Genomic DNA, 17,308 nt, shown 5'->3' with positions numbered 1-17,308 from the left:
AAGTTTATACACTCAAGGCTTCCTGTCTCCTTTGCCAATGTTTGAAGCAAACAGTGGAGCTCTCCAATATGGCATCTGGTCAGGGCCTGTGAGAGCTGATGATGAGCATGTTAATGGTCTGGACCAATTGTGCAGCTGACAATGAGCTGAGATTGGAAGGATGTGCTGCTTGGGCTTCAAAAGTGCTTGCCAAGTTGCTGTGATGCAGAAGGCAAAGGGCATTTGCAGGGGACTGCCATTGGGTCCCACTAGTTAACTGCCCTTGCAACCCTTGCTACCAGGTTATTTTTCACCATCTCCCACCACAAGCTTATTCTCCGAAGGAAAAACACAGAGAGAGCTATGAAGGCAAGCTACAGTGAAAGACTCGGCAAGCAAGGAAAGGGTTAACTCAGCTTGTGATCAGTGCTTGTGCTGACTGCCCAGAGGTCACATTTCAGAGATGGTTGCCATCTTGCACGTGGCACCAAGGGCAGTTGAGCATCCTATCTGGAAGGAGGAGCTTGCTCCACAGATGCACCAGTGTCCTGTGCTGGAGCAATCTCATGCGCCCTCTGGGGATCAGAGGGAGAGAAAGAAGGCCTTGATCTGGGTCTGCACAATTCCAGTGAAATGGTCTGCGCACAGGGTGTGACGAAATCTTAGAGCAGTAAAATCTTAGATACCAGTGTTGTTGTTGTTGTTGTTTAGTCGTTTAGTCATGTCCGACTCTTCGTGACCCCATGGACCAGAGAACGCCAGGCACTCCTGTCCTCCACTGCCCCCCGCAGCTTGGTCAGACTCATGCTGGTAACCTCGAAAACACTATCCAACCATCTCGTCCTCTGTCGCCCCCTTCTCCTTGTGCCCTCCATCTTTCCCAACATCAGGGTCTTCTCCAGGGAGTCTTCTCTTCTCATGAGGTGGCCAAAGTACTGGAGCCTCAGCTTCACAATCTGTCCTTCCAGTGAGCACTCAGGGCTGATTTCTTTCAGAATGGAGAGGTTTGATCTTCTTGCAGTCCATGGGACTCTCAAGAGTCTCCTCCAGCACCATAATTCAAAAGCATCAATTCTTCGGCAATCAGCCTTCTTTATGGTCCAGCTCTCACTTCCATACATCACTACTGGGAAAACCATAGCTTTAACTATACGGACCTTTGTTGGCAAGGTGATGTCTCTACTTCTCAAGATGCTATCTAGGCCTGTCATTGCCCTTCTCCCAAGAAGCAGGCGTCTTTTAATTTCGTGGCTGCTGTCACCATCTGCAGTGATCATGGAGCCCAAGAAAGTAAAATCTCTCACTGCCTCCATTTCTTCCCCTTCTATTTGCCAGGAGGTGATGGGACCAGTAGCCATGATCTTCGTTTTTTTGATGTTGAGCTTCAGACCATATTTTGCACTCTCCTCTTTCACCCTCAATAAAAGGTTCTTTAATTCCTCCTCACTTTCTGCCATCAAGGTTGTGTCATCTGCATATCTGAGGTTGTTGATATTTCTTCCCGCAATCTTAATTCCGGCTAGGGATTCATCCAGCCCAGCCTTTCACATGATGAATTCTGCATATAAGTTAAATAAGCAGGGAGACAAAATGCCGCCTTGTCGTACTCCTTTCCCAATTTTGAACCAGTCAGTTGTTCCATATCCAGTTCTAACTGTAGCTTCTTGTCCCACATAGAGATTTCTCAGGAGACAGATGAGGTGATCAGGCACTCCCATTTCTTTAAGAACTTGCCATAGTTTGCCATGGTCGACACAGTCAAAGGCTTTTGCATAGTCAATGAAGCAGAAGTAGATGTCTTTCTGGAACTCTCTAGCTTTCTCCATAATCCAGCGCATGTTTGCAATTTGGTCTCTGGTTCCTCTGCCTCTTCTAAATCCAGCTTGCACTTCTGGGAGTTCTCGGTCCACATACTGCTTGAGCCTTCCTTGTAGAATTTTAAGCATAACCTTGCTAGCGTGAGAAATTAGTGCAATTGTGCGATAGTTGGAGCATTCTTTGGCACTGCCCTTCTTTGGGATTGGGATGTAGACTGATCTTCTCCAATCTTCTGGCCACTGCTGAGTTTTCCAAACTTGCTGGCATATTGAGTGTAGCACCTTAACAGCATCATCTTTTAAAATTTTAAATAGTTCAGCTGGAATACCATCACTTCCACTGGCCTTGTTATTTGCAGTGCTTTCTAAGGCCCATTTGACTTCACTCTCCAGGATGTCTGGCTCAAGGTCAGCAACCACACTACCTGGGGTATATGAGACATCAGTTTCTTTCTGGTATAATTCCTCTGTGTATTCTTGCCACCTCTTCTTGATGTCTTCTGCTTCTGTTAGGTCCTTTCCACTTTTGTCCTTTATTATGGAAATCTTTGTACGAAATGTTCCTTTCATATCTCCAATTTTCTTGAACAGATCTCTGGTTCTTCCCATTCTATTGCTTTCCTCTATTTCTTTGCATTGCTTGTTTAAGAAGGTCTTCTTGTCTCTCCTTGCTATTCTTTGGAAATCTGCATTCAATTTCCTGTATGTTTCACGATCTCCCTTGCATTTTGCTTGCCTTCTCTCCCCCGCTATTTGTAAGGCCTCATTGGACAGCCACTTTGCTTTCTTGCATTTCCTTTTCATTGGGATGGTTTTCGTTGCTGCCTCCTGTATAATGTTACGAGCCTCCATCCATAGTTCTTCAGGCACTCTGTCCACCAAATCTAAATCCTTAAACCTGTTCCTCACTTCCACTGTGTATTCATAAGGGATTTGACTTAGATTGTATCTTACCGGCCCAGTGGTTTTTCCTACTTTCTTCAGTTTAAGCTTGAATTTTGCTATAAGAAGCTGATGATCTGAGCCACAGTCAGCTCCAGGTCTTGTTTTTGCTGACTGTATAGAGCTTCTCCATCTTTGGCTGCAGAGAATATAATCAATCTGATTTCGATGCTGCCCATCTGGTGATGTCCATGTGTAGAGTCGTCTCTTGTGTTGTTGGAAAAGCGTGTTTGTGATGACCAGCTTGTTCTCTTGACAGAACTCTATTAGCCTTTGCCCTGCTTCGTTTTGATCTCCAAGGCCAAACTTGCCAGTTGTTCCTTTTATCTCTTGACTCCCTACTTTAGCATTCCAATCCCCTATAATGAGAAGAACATCCTTCTTTGGTGTCACTTCTATAAGGTGTTGTAAGTCTTCATAGAATTGGTCAATTTCAGTTTCTTCAGCACCAGTAGTTGGTGCATAAACTTGGATTACTGTGATGTTAAAAGGTCTGCCTTGGATTCGTATCGAGATCATTCTATCATTTTTGAGATTGCATCCCAGTACAGCTTTTGCCACTCTTTTGTTGGCTATGAGGGCCACTCCATTTCTTTTACGGGTTTCTTGCCCACAGTAGTAGATATGATGGTCATCCGAACTGAATTCACCCATTCCCGTCCATTTTAGTTCACTGATGCCCAGGATGTCAATATTTATTCTTGCCATCTCATTTTTGACCACCTCCAACTTACCCATGTTCATGGTTCTTACATTCCAGGTTCCTATGCAATATTTTTCTTTACAGCATTGGACTTTCCTTTCGCTTCCAGGCATATCCGCAACTGAGCGTCCTTTCGGCTTTGGCCCAGCCGCTTCATCAGCTTTGGATCTACTTGTACTTGCCCTCCGCTCTTCCCCAGTAGCATGTTGGACGCCTTCCGACCTGAGGGGCTCATCTTCTAGCGTCATAACTTTTATATGCCTGTTGTCTTTGTCCATGGAGTTTTCTTGGCAGGGAAAACCAGTAGTATATGTGAAAAGGATCTAGGGGTCTTGGTGGACCACAAGCTTAACATGAGTCAGCAGTGTGATGCAGCAGCAAAAAAAGAGCTAACACTATTCTAGGCTGCATCAACAGAAGTCTAGTGTCCAGATCAAAGGAAGTCATAGTCCCACTCTCTTCTTTCATCTGCCTTGGTCAGACCACACCTGGAACACTGTGTCCAATTCTGGGCACCACAATTTAAGAGGAATGTTGACAAGCTGGAAGGTGTGCAGAGGAGAGCAAAGAAAGTGATTAAGGCTTATGAGGAACAGTTGAGGGAGCTGGATACGTTTAGCCTGGATAAGAGGAGACTGAGAGGAGATATGAAAGCCATCTTCCAATATCTCAAGGGCTGTTACATGGAGCAAGCTTGTTTGCTCCTGCTCTGGAAGGTAGGACTTGAACCAATGGCTTCAAGTTACAAAAAAGGAGATTCCAACAAAACTTCAGGAATAACTTTTTGACACTAAGAACTGCTCAAGGTACCCCTGTGGAAGCAGTGCAGAGAAAGATACAACCAGAGGGTGGAGTGTGAAGAAGGAACCAGGGGAATGACTGTAGATACTAGAAGTGTGCAACAACCACAGGATTGCAAAGCATTGAGCAGCAATGCTCTGCCTTCCAGGCTTCTAACTAATCTGGTTCCCCAAGGGGTGGAGCTGAAGTTTTAACTGTTTGTGTGCTGTCTGCAGCTTTGCTTCCCATTTGCTATTGTTGCAGAGCACTTCTGATCCTTCAACTGGCCCAAGTGTGGCAGTTCTAGCAGTTTTTCTCAACCTTGCATGAAAAGCTGCATGAATCGAAATTCTTTTTTCTACACAGCTGCTGTACAGAAGTGCAATGAAGGGTTTCCTCCTTTGTGCCTGAGGGCACCTTCCCCATGCAAAGGCCATGCTCCCAGCCTCTTCCCTCACCTGCTGCATTCAGGGAATACATTGCTTTAGGAACAGGCACCTCTGGCCATTTGGGTCTCTCAACTACTGCATTCTTCAGTTATGTTCTCCACATTTAAAAAGTACTCATGTAAATTCATGAGCCTTTTAGTGCTTTTAGAGCCTTTTCTAATATACACATTTTAGCATGCAACTTTTGTGTAATAAACAGTACCCATCTTTGCTAGCAGTCTAATGCATTTGATGTATTCTTTTTGCTAATCCATAAGCATTTTTATGCACACTTTCTGCTAAATGATGCATTTTTGGACATATTTGGCTGGAGACTGCACCGCAAAATTTAAGGATGGGGGGGATGTAGGCCATAGGAGCCAACTCTTCAGGCCCCCCCCCCCATAAAATATTTGAGGCAGCCAAGCCATCTTAAGTTGATGGGCATTGCCATTCAAATGGTGTGCATGCACCACATCATGTGATCGATTATGCAGGGTGAGGTTTACCTGCCACCCCCCAATATTTTATTCACTTTCTTCCTCTTCTCTAAGATGATAATACTAACAATAATACTAGAAAATGATGGGTGCTGCTGCCAGTGGCCATACCAGAAGGGGCTCAGAAAGGCAAATTTTATTTACAGGTAGACAAATTGTGGTGCTGTGGTTTAAACCACAGAACCTAGGACTTGCCAATCAGAAGGTCGGTGGTTCAAATCCCCACGACAGAGTGAGCTCCTATTACTCGGTCCCAGCTCCTGCCAACCTAGCAATTCGAAAGCATGTCAAAGTGGCGGGAAGGTAAACAGTGTTTCTGTGTGCTGCTCTGGTTCGCCAAAAACAGCTTAGTCATGCTGGCCGCATGACCCAGAAGCTGTACACCGGCTCCTTCGGCCAGTAAAGCGAGATGAGTGCCACAACCCCAGAGTCAGTCACGACTGGACCTAATGGTCAGGGGTCCCTTTACATTTACCTTTAAGTTGTGTCCTGAATGTTATGATCTTGCAAAGAAAAAATAATAGTATGCATTAAGGACAGGAGTCTAGCAATTGAGGAGGCAATTGGAGAAGGGCTGTATCCTTGGGGCTGGGGCAATTTCCTCCCTCTGGCACTGCCATGGCTCTTGCTGGTGTGCTTGAAGTGTGCCCTAAGTCTGGCTCTCAAAACACCCACCAGCTGAAGAAAAGTGGACTATATCCAGGTAGGCAGTCACCAATGACCACATAAGCACAGCCACATGTTGTTATGTGAAATGTGACTTTTTGGATGACATGGTGTTTACAAGTGTTTCTGATGAAACCAATTAATAAAGAGCTTTTCAAGAGCATATTAACACTTAGAACCCTGGAAGGAGATCAACACCTTCCTTCAAGTCTTTTAACAGCGCCATGGATGGCATTTTCGCCTGCCTCTTTAGGTGGCTTTCGCTTTCGAACCTTAGCTTCTAATCGCCAGCTGATTACTTAATTGTGGACGGCATGTGAAAAGTGCCCATTTTTTATGTAAAAACCACTGCAAGGTGGGGAGACTTGTCCTTGCCCCCACCCTTACCTGCGCCTCCAACCACCCCAGTCCCACGAACAGCTGGAATAAGGGGACTTCGTTATCTTTCTGCCTGAAAGGCCAACCCAGAAAGGGTGTTGATGGGGCAAAATCCTGATTTCAGAAATGCAACTCCTCCTAAGTTCTACCTGCTCTGCTTTTGGTTCAGAACATCCAAACGAGCCTGCTCAGGAGGGTGCAAGACATCTTCTGCACCCCATCTTTGATGCTGAAGTGGGCAGAGCAGGGCGCCTCTTGCGAGCCGCCCCTTTGGGGTCTGAGGAATTAGGGAAGGGGAGGCAGAAGCCCTTGCAGGACGCCCTTCCTCTGACTCCCCCACCCCACCTAATGAGCCGCTGAAAGGGAGAAGGTTCCAGTGCACGTGGCTAGCAGGACTCTCCAGTTGGCCAGCTGCACCTCAAGACCCCCATTCATTAATAAATTAGGAGTCAAATTAAATAGAGAGATTACAGTGCCCTCTGGTCATTTAAAGCAACACATGCATTAACTAGAAGCTTAAGAAAAGGAAATGTGCCTGCTTTCTTCCAACAAGGGCCACCACTAGAAAGGCCTCTTCTTGCGCATCTCCCTTGGGTGGGACACACAGAGAAGGGCTTCTGATGAAGACCTTAGGGTCTGGGCTGGAACTTTAAGTGAGGTAGATGATGCTCTCTTTTTTCCATTTAGATTTTCAGCTTTGGACCTCAAAATACCTGTTCTTCCTATATAGCTACACTGAAGTGATCTGGTACAGAGTAATCTCAGCAGGGCCCATTCTAATACCCCTTGTGCTCTTCCTTAGGTCTGGTACATGGATGGCTACTACAAAGGCCGTCGTGTCCTGGAATACCGTACACTCAATGACTTCATCACAGGCCAAAACTTTGTCCAGCACCTGCTGCCTCATCCCTGGGCTGGCACCGGCCACGTGGTCTTCAATGGGTCCCTCTACTACAACAAGTACCAGAGCAACATAGTGGTGAAGTACCATTTCCGTTCACGGAGTGTGGTCGTGCAGCGCAGCCTCAACACCGCTGGCTACAACAACACCTTCCCCTACTCCTGGGGTGGCTTCTCAGACATCGACTTCATGGTGGATGAGAATGGGCTCTGGGCAGTCTACACCACCAACCAGAATGCTGGCAACATTGTAGTAAGCAGGATGGACCCTGTCACGCTGGAGATTCTCCGTAGCTGGGACACCGGCTACCCCAAGCGGAGTGCAGGTGAATCCTTCATCATCTGCGGGACCCTCTATGTGACCAATTCACACCTGGCTGGGGCTAAGATCTATTTTGCCTACTACACAAACACTTCTAGCTATGAGTACACGGATATTCCCTTCCACAATCAGTATTCCCACATATCCATGTTGGACTACAACCCCCGGGAGAGGGTCCTCTATACCTGGAACAATGGCCACCAGGTCATCTACAACGTGACTCTTTTCCATGTCATCAAGACTTCAGGAGAGTTATAATCCCATAAGCAAAGAGGCCTCAACTCTCTCTCAGTTGTCATTTTTGTTCATTTTCTCTCTTATCCTTGTGGGTTTGGGAGGTGGGGGAGCACTGCGGCCTGCAAACTCAGTGGCCTGGGAAAACACTCCGTGATGCCATTATTTCTACATAATAAAGCAAACAGATTTCTTCTTTCTCTTTCTCTCTCTTTCTCTCTCTTCTCTCTTTCCTGTGGTTGATGACGCATGGATCTGGTTTGGGGCTTCTTTGGGGGGTGGCGGCTATTTTTTTATTTTTTTATTGATTTTATTTTATTTATTTACCGGTGGCAAATAAAGACAATCTCGTTGAGGTTAGATGGAGTTTGGGCCCTTCTTGGTTCAATGAATGACTTGGATGCTGGGAGATATTCAGGGTTCCAACTGGGGATATGGGCATTGGCTTTGAAAACAAAGATCCAGGCTTTCCCTTTGAAAGCTCCAAGGAAACGCAAGAGGAAAATCGTCCTTGGGAGGCTGTGAGCTCCAGTTCTGCGCCTCCCAACCCTCTCTAAAGCTATGGTTTGGACCACAGCTCCCATCAGCCCCAACCAGCATGTGCTAACTAGGGATGATAGTTATTGTAGTCCAAAACCTCTGGATGTCTTCAGGTTGGCAAAGGCTGCGCTAAGGGCTTCTTCTGTGGGAGTTTGCCTCCCATCAGCTAGGCTGGCTCCATCTCCCTAGGGAAGACTGCTTGGTTCACTTTTAATGGGAACCAATGTAATTCAAATTCCCTGAACCAATACGCAACCCGAAATGCAGGTATCTTTCAGGTCCTCCTTGCAGGCTTCCCACAGCCATCTGGTTGGCCACTGTGAGAACAGGATGCTGGACTTGGATGGGCACTGGCCTCATCCAGCAAGGCTCTTCTTAGGTTTTTAAGTTGACACTTATCTGAATTTTGCACTGCAGTTCTTCAAGCAAAAAACATGCACACACACAGCTTCTATTGGGAAATAACATACAACAATTCATTCTGTTAGGGGAACAACTTACAAAAATGTGTTTGTTAGTCAAAATCCCATGCAAAAATGAACATATTAGGAAAGATGTGTATGAAACCACCCAGACTAATGTGTGGGCTAGAACTTAGGTCTCTACTGCCTTGCATACCAAAATACATTTTAAAAAAAATATGTATTTTTTGAGAGAAAGAAATTTAAAAATTGAAAATGCTTTTAAAAATGGGTCCTTAAATGTGAATGTCCATGCAAGTAGTTGATTTTTTAAAAGGCAAATTAATGCAGAAATGGGACAGAACAGACTTGCATCTAAACAGATTCAAAATTTGGATGGATCTGGAAAAGTCTGACCGGCCCAGCCCTACATCCACCCGTAAAACTCCCAGTTTGCAGCCTGGAGAGTTGTTTTGCTGCTCTTAAGCTGAAAATACAGTGGGAGATGTCGTTGCCAGTGGTAGCTCTGCAGTCTACCATTCATAGACAGGGAAGGAAAGAACAGGAAAAAATGACATGTGATTAACAACAAACAACATTGTCTCCTGTGTAATGGGAGGGACAGTAGCTTAGTGGTAGTGCACAGGCATGGCTTGAGTGCTGCAGAGGAAGAAACAACAAGTAGGGCAGGAACTGGTCAGAAAAGCCACGGAGAAGCCCTCTGGATTGGTAAAATGATCTGCTGTGGAAGAATCATCCCTCCTGAGTTTCTGCATGAATCACCATCTCCTGACTGGGTCATTTAGCAGGTGATGGGAAATACCTCTTTTTGCCTGAGAGTGTGGAGAGGCACTGCGGAAGAATCAACAGGATTGGGCAAGATGGACAGAGAGTCTGATCTGGTGTAAGGCAACTACCTACACTTCCCATGAAGGAGGCAGGCTCAGAGGCAGAGACACAACAAGCACCTTCCTCTGAGGAGAGGTCATTCTCCTCAATCTTAATGTTAGGAGCAATCAAGTAATTCAAATCAATGCAAATATGGGCAGAATATGTTCTTCTTGGCAGATGCTGCTTGCATGAAGGGACAGCCAGAGAAACAACAGGCAGAGACACAACGCGATAGATACCGTGGGTTCCCAGGAGACTTGATTGTGCCAAGCATACTCCCCATTCTCCCACTCCACCCTAGCAGTGCCCTTGCACATAATTTGTGCAAGGAAATAGCTGCTGTAGCCCAGCAGGATGGAGCATCAGCCAATGGTTTCTGGCCCTTCCCGACAAGTTGCCCAACAAAGCACCTAGCAAATTGCTATTCAGAGTGAATCATGTTGTGAACTTCCCTTGAAACTGAAAAGAATATTTTAGCTGCAAGAACAGTCCTATTATGCCCTGGGCAAAACAGCTGTCTCCCTTCCTGGCAGAATTTTACAGGTTGAAGAAACGTGAGTTTAAAGATTTTGTTTTAAATATCTTGGGGGTTTTGGGAAACACACAAGGTCATTCAGGAGGAAGGCAGGTCCACACCACCCCCAATCAAAAAGGCAGAATCATGTCACCTCCCAGGATATTTTCAGGCCTCCCACAAGCCAGCTTTAAGAATCCCTCAATAGCTATTATGCTTGCAGCTCTGAACAGCGCTGAATTAGCCAGGTGACAATGTTTGGTACAGTGCAATGTCCAAGGCCCACTGGAGTCCTTCCAGTTGTGAAGTGAGCTGAAAAGGTGCCCATGTGAGGTGCGTAAAATTAGAAGTTAAGCGAGGCCACAGTTGCAGGAGGCTGTGATCACTGTGGCCTGTTAATGCTGATGGAAAAGAAAACTGAGTTCACAAATCACAAGAGGCGTGGGAACCTCTTGCTTCTAGAATCCTGTTTGCTGATCTTGGAACGTAGGTCTCGGTTCCACAGTATCTTTTTTTTTAAAAAAAATGATATTTATTAAGGTTTTCCAATTACAACAAAAAAAAAAAAAAAAAAAAACAAAACATCCAATTTTAAAATCTTTTTCCCAATAACATCTTTCCGGGACTTCCCCTCCCCTCCCCCTCTTGTATTCCAATTCTTACAAATAAACAAATAAATTCAACAAGTTCTTATCCCAAATTTAAACTTATTATCATTGACCCAATTTTAAAAATATTTTCCCATCCCCTAAAATCGACCTGTTCCCTTCCGCGAGTTCCCCCCTTTAATATGCAATACAGATTAAAATAGAAAAAGGTAAAAAAATAATTTTACACCCTTTGGATTCCAAATTTCCCTCCCCCCTTTCCCGGTTGCATTCCCAATGTTCCTCAACGTCTGATGTCTTCCTGGAGTTCCCACATCTCTCTAAGCCATAGTCCTTTACCAGTCATCTTTAATTTCGAATGTCCAATCTTGGAAGGAATCTGTCTCAAGAAAGGCCCATTTCTTCCATCCAGATTTTTATATCTAGGAGTAAAAACTCCAATTTTATTTCTTTAAGCCTGTCAAATCTGGATGTCCCAAATGTTCCCACTTCCAGCTTTGTCCAGTTCTTATTATTTTTGTTATTCTTGTTGATCTCACTCCTCCCTTCCCCCCCCCCCCCGCTCTCCTGCACAAATGTTCTAATTCCAAAAGCTTCTAATTCCTCTGCAGAGGCTTGTTATTCAGGAACAAAACATTACGTCAAGTCCCTTTCATTCTTCAATAGATAAATCTATTGTCTCCTTTAGTGTGTAGACCTCTGTAGACAAAATAGTGTTCCATTTCTGCAGTTTCCCAGGAGATAGAAAGTTCTGGTCAAATTCCACGCCAACAATACTTGTAATATCCCTCAGCTCCTCTAGGTGGTTTGCAATAACTGAATTCCCTTCCAGATCACGTCCACCAGTCAAAATAACTTGTTATTCCTTATTTAAAACAATTTGTATCCAATTTGTAACAAATGTAACCGGCAAAGTCCTCGTAACAAAGTTCTCTATTTTATTCTTCCGCTTTGACAGCTCTTTGACAGCTGTCAAAACCTCTATTTCTCTTCTCCCGGCGCTCTCACAAATCGCTCCCAGGGTTCCGGGGGGGGGGGGTTGCTTTTTAATTCAATTCAATTCCACTTTTCTCCTCCAGCTCAGTCTTATAATTTTCCCTCGCGAAGTTAATAACTTTGTCAAAGTAGGGTTGCACTCGATCTTAGTTGTCAAATCCTTTGCTTTAACTCTTCTACAACAGGGGGGGGGCTGACTTCCTTTTTGCGCCTCCCCCGCTCGCTTCGAATTTTTTTTAAAAAAATTATCCCCCTTTTTAGTCCAGGTTCCGATTACTCATGGGTTATTCTTTTAAGTCCAGATTTTCAATAGAAGAAGTCAGCGCTCTCCGTCGAATGGCATGCGGCTTTGCTCGGCAGGGGAAGCGGAGGACTCAAAGCACCAACCCCCCCCCCCCTGTCACCCTCTCCGCAGCCTTTAAAAAGGCTCCTTCGCGGGTCGGGGGGGCGCAAAAGGTGCCAGCCGAGTCACCATGTCCATGGGTTTCAGCGCCCATGGTTTTTGAGGGTCCCCGCGTCGCCGGCGCGGTAGGACCCAGCCCCTGCCGAGCAGGCTCCCTCCAGAGCTCGGAGGGAGTCCACCATTCGGCGATGGCGCCAACCCGGAAGTCTCGGTTCCACAGTATCAGTCCTGCTGCTTATCGAGTCCATTCACCTGACTCCAAGCACACATCAAGACACCCCTTCCCTGTTCCCCTAATTCCTCCTTGTCCCCTCAGTCAAAAGACTTCAGAAGGTGCCAAACATTCAATAGGGAGGAGCCTTCTCTGATCTCTTTTTTTTAAAAAAATGATATTTATTACTTTTAAAACTTACAGGGGAGAAAAGAAAACGAAAGAAAAGACAAAAGAAACAATACAATATAGACAATACAAAATACAACCTTAACATCTAAACACCATAAACTATACAAAACAAAACAAAAACAATTTAACACACATCATACCTTTACCATAATCTATCTTTCATTACCTTGTTTCATTGACCTCCTCTCACCTCCCTCCTTGTATTCCACTTCTATACGTTATCTCAGCAAATCCTTTATATTAAAATATTTTTAATCTTATCCCCCATTAAATCTAATATACCTATTTACACTTAACCTCTTAAAACATTTCCACTAAGGCCAAAAAAAATTCCATTCCAAGATTTTTCTATCCCTCATTAAGTTTTACAAAATTTCCCTATATAGACTTTAAATTTTCCAGTCTTCTTCACCGTCTCCTCTTCCTGGTCTCGGCCCCTGCCTGTCCTTTCCATCAATTCCATATAGTCCATCAACCTGGAGATCTTATATCCGAGGCTCTTAACTCATCTCCACATTCCTTCTGCCAATCTTCTTCATATTCTTTAATTCTAGAGAGCAGATCTCGGGGAAGCTCCGACCCAACAGCACTTTTATTCCATCTCGACAGGTCAACCAGATTTCCATAGTTAAAACTAGAATCCATAAAATATTTCAAATCTTGTTTCAAGGTTCCTCCAAATCCAAAGGCCCCCAAAGCTCCAATCCCCTCCCGACCCAAATCCATGTCCCAAATGTCAATTGATCCCTGCATAAGGGGATCTCTCCAACCTTCCCCCTCCAGTCCAGGCCAGGCTCCAATCCTCAAAATCTGACCTCTTCCAGTTTCAACCACAAAGGGCCCCGACCTGTAACCCTCAACCTGCCTCTGTGAGGTTAAGGCTCCCCCTTGTATTACTTTAAGTTCGACAACAGCAACTTTCTCCTTCTCCTTTTCAACGATTTGCCCTGTTGAAATAGATTCCTGTGCCAGATCCTGAGTTATTTCTGTGTTGGTATTCACTTTTAGTCCCGAAATGTCAATTTTGGTAGCCATAGCATCTATCTTCTTGTGAAGCTGTTTCAGCAAATGATCTATCCTGCAAAATGCAGACACTATTATCTCATCTGCCGACATTTTAGTCCAAGGTCAGTCTCTAGTTCTCACAATTCTTATCGTACAGATGGATTCCTCAGCTCGACTCTTGTAACAGTTTCAGCTCAACTCTTGTAACAGTTTCAAAGACTCCCTCTAGGGGGGAGCAATCTCCACTTGTATCAATCCTTTCCAACACAATTCCAAAAGTAAGATAGTTTCAGTTTTCAGTTACTTTTTCAATTGCTTTTTCTTCCTTTTAAAACGCAGAAGCGGACAGTGAAAGCAATATATTTCTCTTACTAACTGACTGTTTTTCGCTGTCAATGAACTCTTCCAAACATCAATCTGTTGGCAGCCCATTCCCAGGAGTTCAGAGCAGTGATACTTTAGTTTTTATCACTCTCTCCTGCAGGATGCACAGTCCACAATTTCCCCCCTCTCCCCCTGCTTCCAAGGGGGGGTTAATGGTTTCAATCGATGGAAATTTAATCCTTTACATGAGGCTTTCCAAGACCTTAGCTTGCAACCTCTTTGCTTCAGTCTATTTACAAAAAGGGAAGGCGGACTTCTTGTTTTGAACCTACCCCGCTCGTTGCCAAATTAAGGTATTTAAAAATCCAATTTTCCGTTCTACTCACGGGTTGTTGTTTAAAGTCCAATTGTCCACAGGAAAAAAGTCAGCGCTCTCTGACAATAGCAATGCGGCTTCACTCCGTGAAAGAAGCAGTCAATTCAAAGCACCGCGCCACTCACCCCACGTCGCTCCGGATCCCCAAAACAGGGTTTCCCCACGAGTAGGGGAGGTGCGAATGGTGCCAGCCGAATCTCAAGTTCACAGGCTTCTTCCGCCTGTGATTTCTATGGGTCTCCGCCTTCGCCGTGGCGGTCAGACCCTACTTTTCATGGAGCAAGTTCCTCCTGATCGGAGGAGCTCTGCCATTGCCGGAGGCACCAACCCCGGAAGTCAAGCCTTCTTTGATCTCAACCAGAAGAGAGTTCCTTAAAATTGGGACTTGGGAGCCAATTGTGGCTTTTGAGGCCTCTCAATCTGGGTCTGGGGATTTCCCCAAAGCCACACTTCTCATCAGCTCTATGCTTCACTCACCCTTTTTGGGTGCTTTCACTAGTCTGGAATTTGTCCTTGAATGACTCTTGTTTGCCTGCATGGAGAATCGAGAGATGGGGTGGAAGAGGTGCAAGTGCTGGTTTTTACATTTCTGCAATGCATTCTGCTGCTAAAGTAAGAGTCACATCCATTGCTCTTCCCTATTTTTTCTTCTGGTCCCACCCACTTTTGGCTCCACCTCTTCCCATCAGTGGCATGCAGTCCCTGGAGAGCTGCCCAGGCAGGAACGTGGCCCTCAGATTGGAAAACTTTCCTTGCCTTAATCTGAATTTCAAGGTGTGGCCAGGGCTACCCCCCTCCCCCCGCCCAGGACGAAATGGCAGGAGCTGCCCTTTGAGGTCTCCTGGGCTCTACACCAGCTCAGCATGATTCAGAGCAGGGAGCCCTAGATGGCCTTTAATTCCCACTTCAGTCATCAAGTAAGGTTGTTTTGCTATCCCCTGCCTGATTCCTGATGTAGATCTTTACTCACCCCTTCTTACCTGGTTGGGAGGGTGCCATTTTGTAGTTTGCCTCAGGTGCCAAAATGTCTTGGGGTCATGGCATGGGTATAGCCAAGGGGGGCAGCTGCGGCCCGTAAACCAAGTAAATCAATAACAATATTTAACTAACTGAGGTTCTTCCCCCCCCCAACATAAAGCCTGCTCCCCTAACATAAATCGTGGCTACCCCAGGGTGGGGTGCTAGGCAGAATGGCCTCAACTGTTGAGTTTTGTGAACAAAATTCAGATCTGTGTTACAGACATCAACAAAATACAAGCACAGAAGGTGGGCCATTTGGAGTGGCTTTTTCTCTTTGAAATGCAGGGAGGAATGCCAACTGTAGGGGGGAGCGTGAGAGAGCACTTACTTTGCAGGGTGAATATCTTGTGCTTTGTCGGGTAGTGATAATTCTTTGAGATCTACAGCAGGACTCACCTAGGCGCTTGCTATCCGCCTTTGTGTGTCTCAGATAAGGCTCTTGGCATACCCAAGTGGACATTTGTTTAAGCAGCGGAGATCCTATCGCTCGTCTCAGTGGCTGACACCAAATTGACTCAGAGAAGTGATCAAAGGCAGGCACCGTCCATCTTGCAATGTAGCTTAGGGCTGAGATATTCTCTGCCTGGGAGGATACAACAAACTCATTTACTCTATACTGTGCAAGGATTCATGTGCCTTCACATCTCCCAGGGGTTATGAGAGATAATAGGTTTTACTCTAGCAGCACCACGTGGTCCAATGTTTCTCAAAATTGGGTCCCCAGCTGCTGTTGGACTACAACTTCCATCATCCCTGTTCTACTAGCTAAGGAAGATAGAAGTTATAGTCAAGCAACAGGGAGGCTGTTTCAGGGCAGGAGACTGGATTGAAACCACTGTGCTGTTTGACACATTTCAATATCACTATTTCAGACCTATTCTAAGGACGTAGCAGACTTTTATAGCAGGCATTTTCAGGGCATCTTTGATTACAGTTACAACTGAATTGATCCCACAGCATAATGTGGAGATTCCTCCTTGGACAAAACATCCCAGGAAAGGAATGGGGGAGGAGTGTTAGTTAGCTTGTCATAAACCCCAGTTTTCTAATTTTTAAATGCCAAAAGCATTCCAACCATTTAATTTGAGGGAAATGCCATAGCTCTGTGGTAGAGCATCTTTTATGCATACCAAAGGTCTGAGGTTTGATCCCCAGCATCTCCAGGTAAGGTTCTCTGAAATCCTGGAGATCTGCCAGCAGACAGTGTAGTCACTACTGAACTACATGGACCAATGATCTGGCTCAGCTTAAGGTGCTTCCTATGTTCCAAGTTCTGGCAACAGTTTCTCAGCGTGGGTGATCCACTCACTCCTGCTGTTGTGTCACACCACACCCGCTGGTGGTATATCAATCCACAATTCCATAACATTACAGGCAATGCAGTGTAAAAGCACCAACTAAGAAAAGTACACAATAAGACCCATGTCCCAACACACCCCAATGTTGCGATCTTAACCTCATTTACCTGGGAGTAAGCTCTCTTTAATTCAGTGGGACACATTTTTGCATAGGCATGTTTAGGATTGTGCTGGAAATTACTTTCTAGTGAATGGTGTTTTATAAGTAAACAGCAGGTATGTGGGGCGGGGGGGGGGGCAATATGGCTCATGACCCTAGCCTACATTGACCCTATTAACACAGCTTAGGAAAACAAACGTTATAAACTGCAGCAGTACACCAGTGATGCATCCTAATGCAGACCCTTCAAGTCTCCCTATATTCCAGGGACATCCCTGATTTAGATAAGCCATCCCAGTTTTTGATTTGATCCCGAAAAGTCCCACTTTTCCTTAGGATATCCCTATTTTCATTGGATAAATGTTGGAGGGTATGGAGTTATCCAACCACTGAGCCATCTGAAGGCAATCCTGTACAGCAAAGGTTTTTTTTAATGTTTTGTTATGTTTTTATATATGTTGGAAGCTGCCCAGAGTGGCTGGGGCAACCCAGTAAGATGTGTGGGGTATAAATAGTAAAATTGTTGTGCTGGAAAGAGACATCCCTATTTTCACTGGAGAAATGTTGGAGGCTATGCTAATGTGCACTTTCCCAATCCCCATTTATAGCAATTCTCCCTCTGCAATCCTAGGCACTTAAAAAGTATTTAAATTTGGCTCAGTTCTGCCCATAGAAATTAATTTACCCCACATCTGCTTAAGAAGGAAACGGATAAATAAG

At 45.1% G+C, this 17,308-nt stretch overlaps 1 protein-coding gene across 5 annotated transcripts in view; it reads left to right on the top strand.

The window, feature by feature from the left end:
• Positions 1-8,009, top strand: part of OLFM2 (olfactomedin 2) — a 225,796-nt gene extending 217,787 nt beyond the window's left edge. For all 5 annotated transcript variants that reach the window (XM_079967842.1, XM_079967844.1, XM_079967840.1 and 2 more), the window contains exon 6: positions 6,996-8,009. In XM_079967842.1, coding sequence (XP_079823968.1) covers positions 6,996-7,673 — 678 coding nt within the window. In that variant the 3' untranslated portion in view covers positions 7,674-8,009. The remainder of the gene's footprint in view (positions 1-6,995) is intronic.
• The last annotated feature ends 9,299 nt before the right edge of the window (positions 8,010-17,308 follow it).

This window comes from Podarcis cretensis (assembly GCF_951804945.1).
Source record: "Podarcis cretensis genome assembly, chromosome: 2".
Lineage (NCBI taxonomy): Eukaryota > Metazoa > Chordata > Lepidosauria > Squamata > Lacertidae > Podarcis > Podarcis cretensis.
Note: the sequence above shows the minus strand (reverse complement) of the source record. Positions and strands in the feature narration are given on the sequence as shown.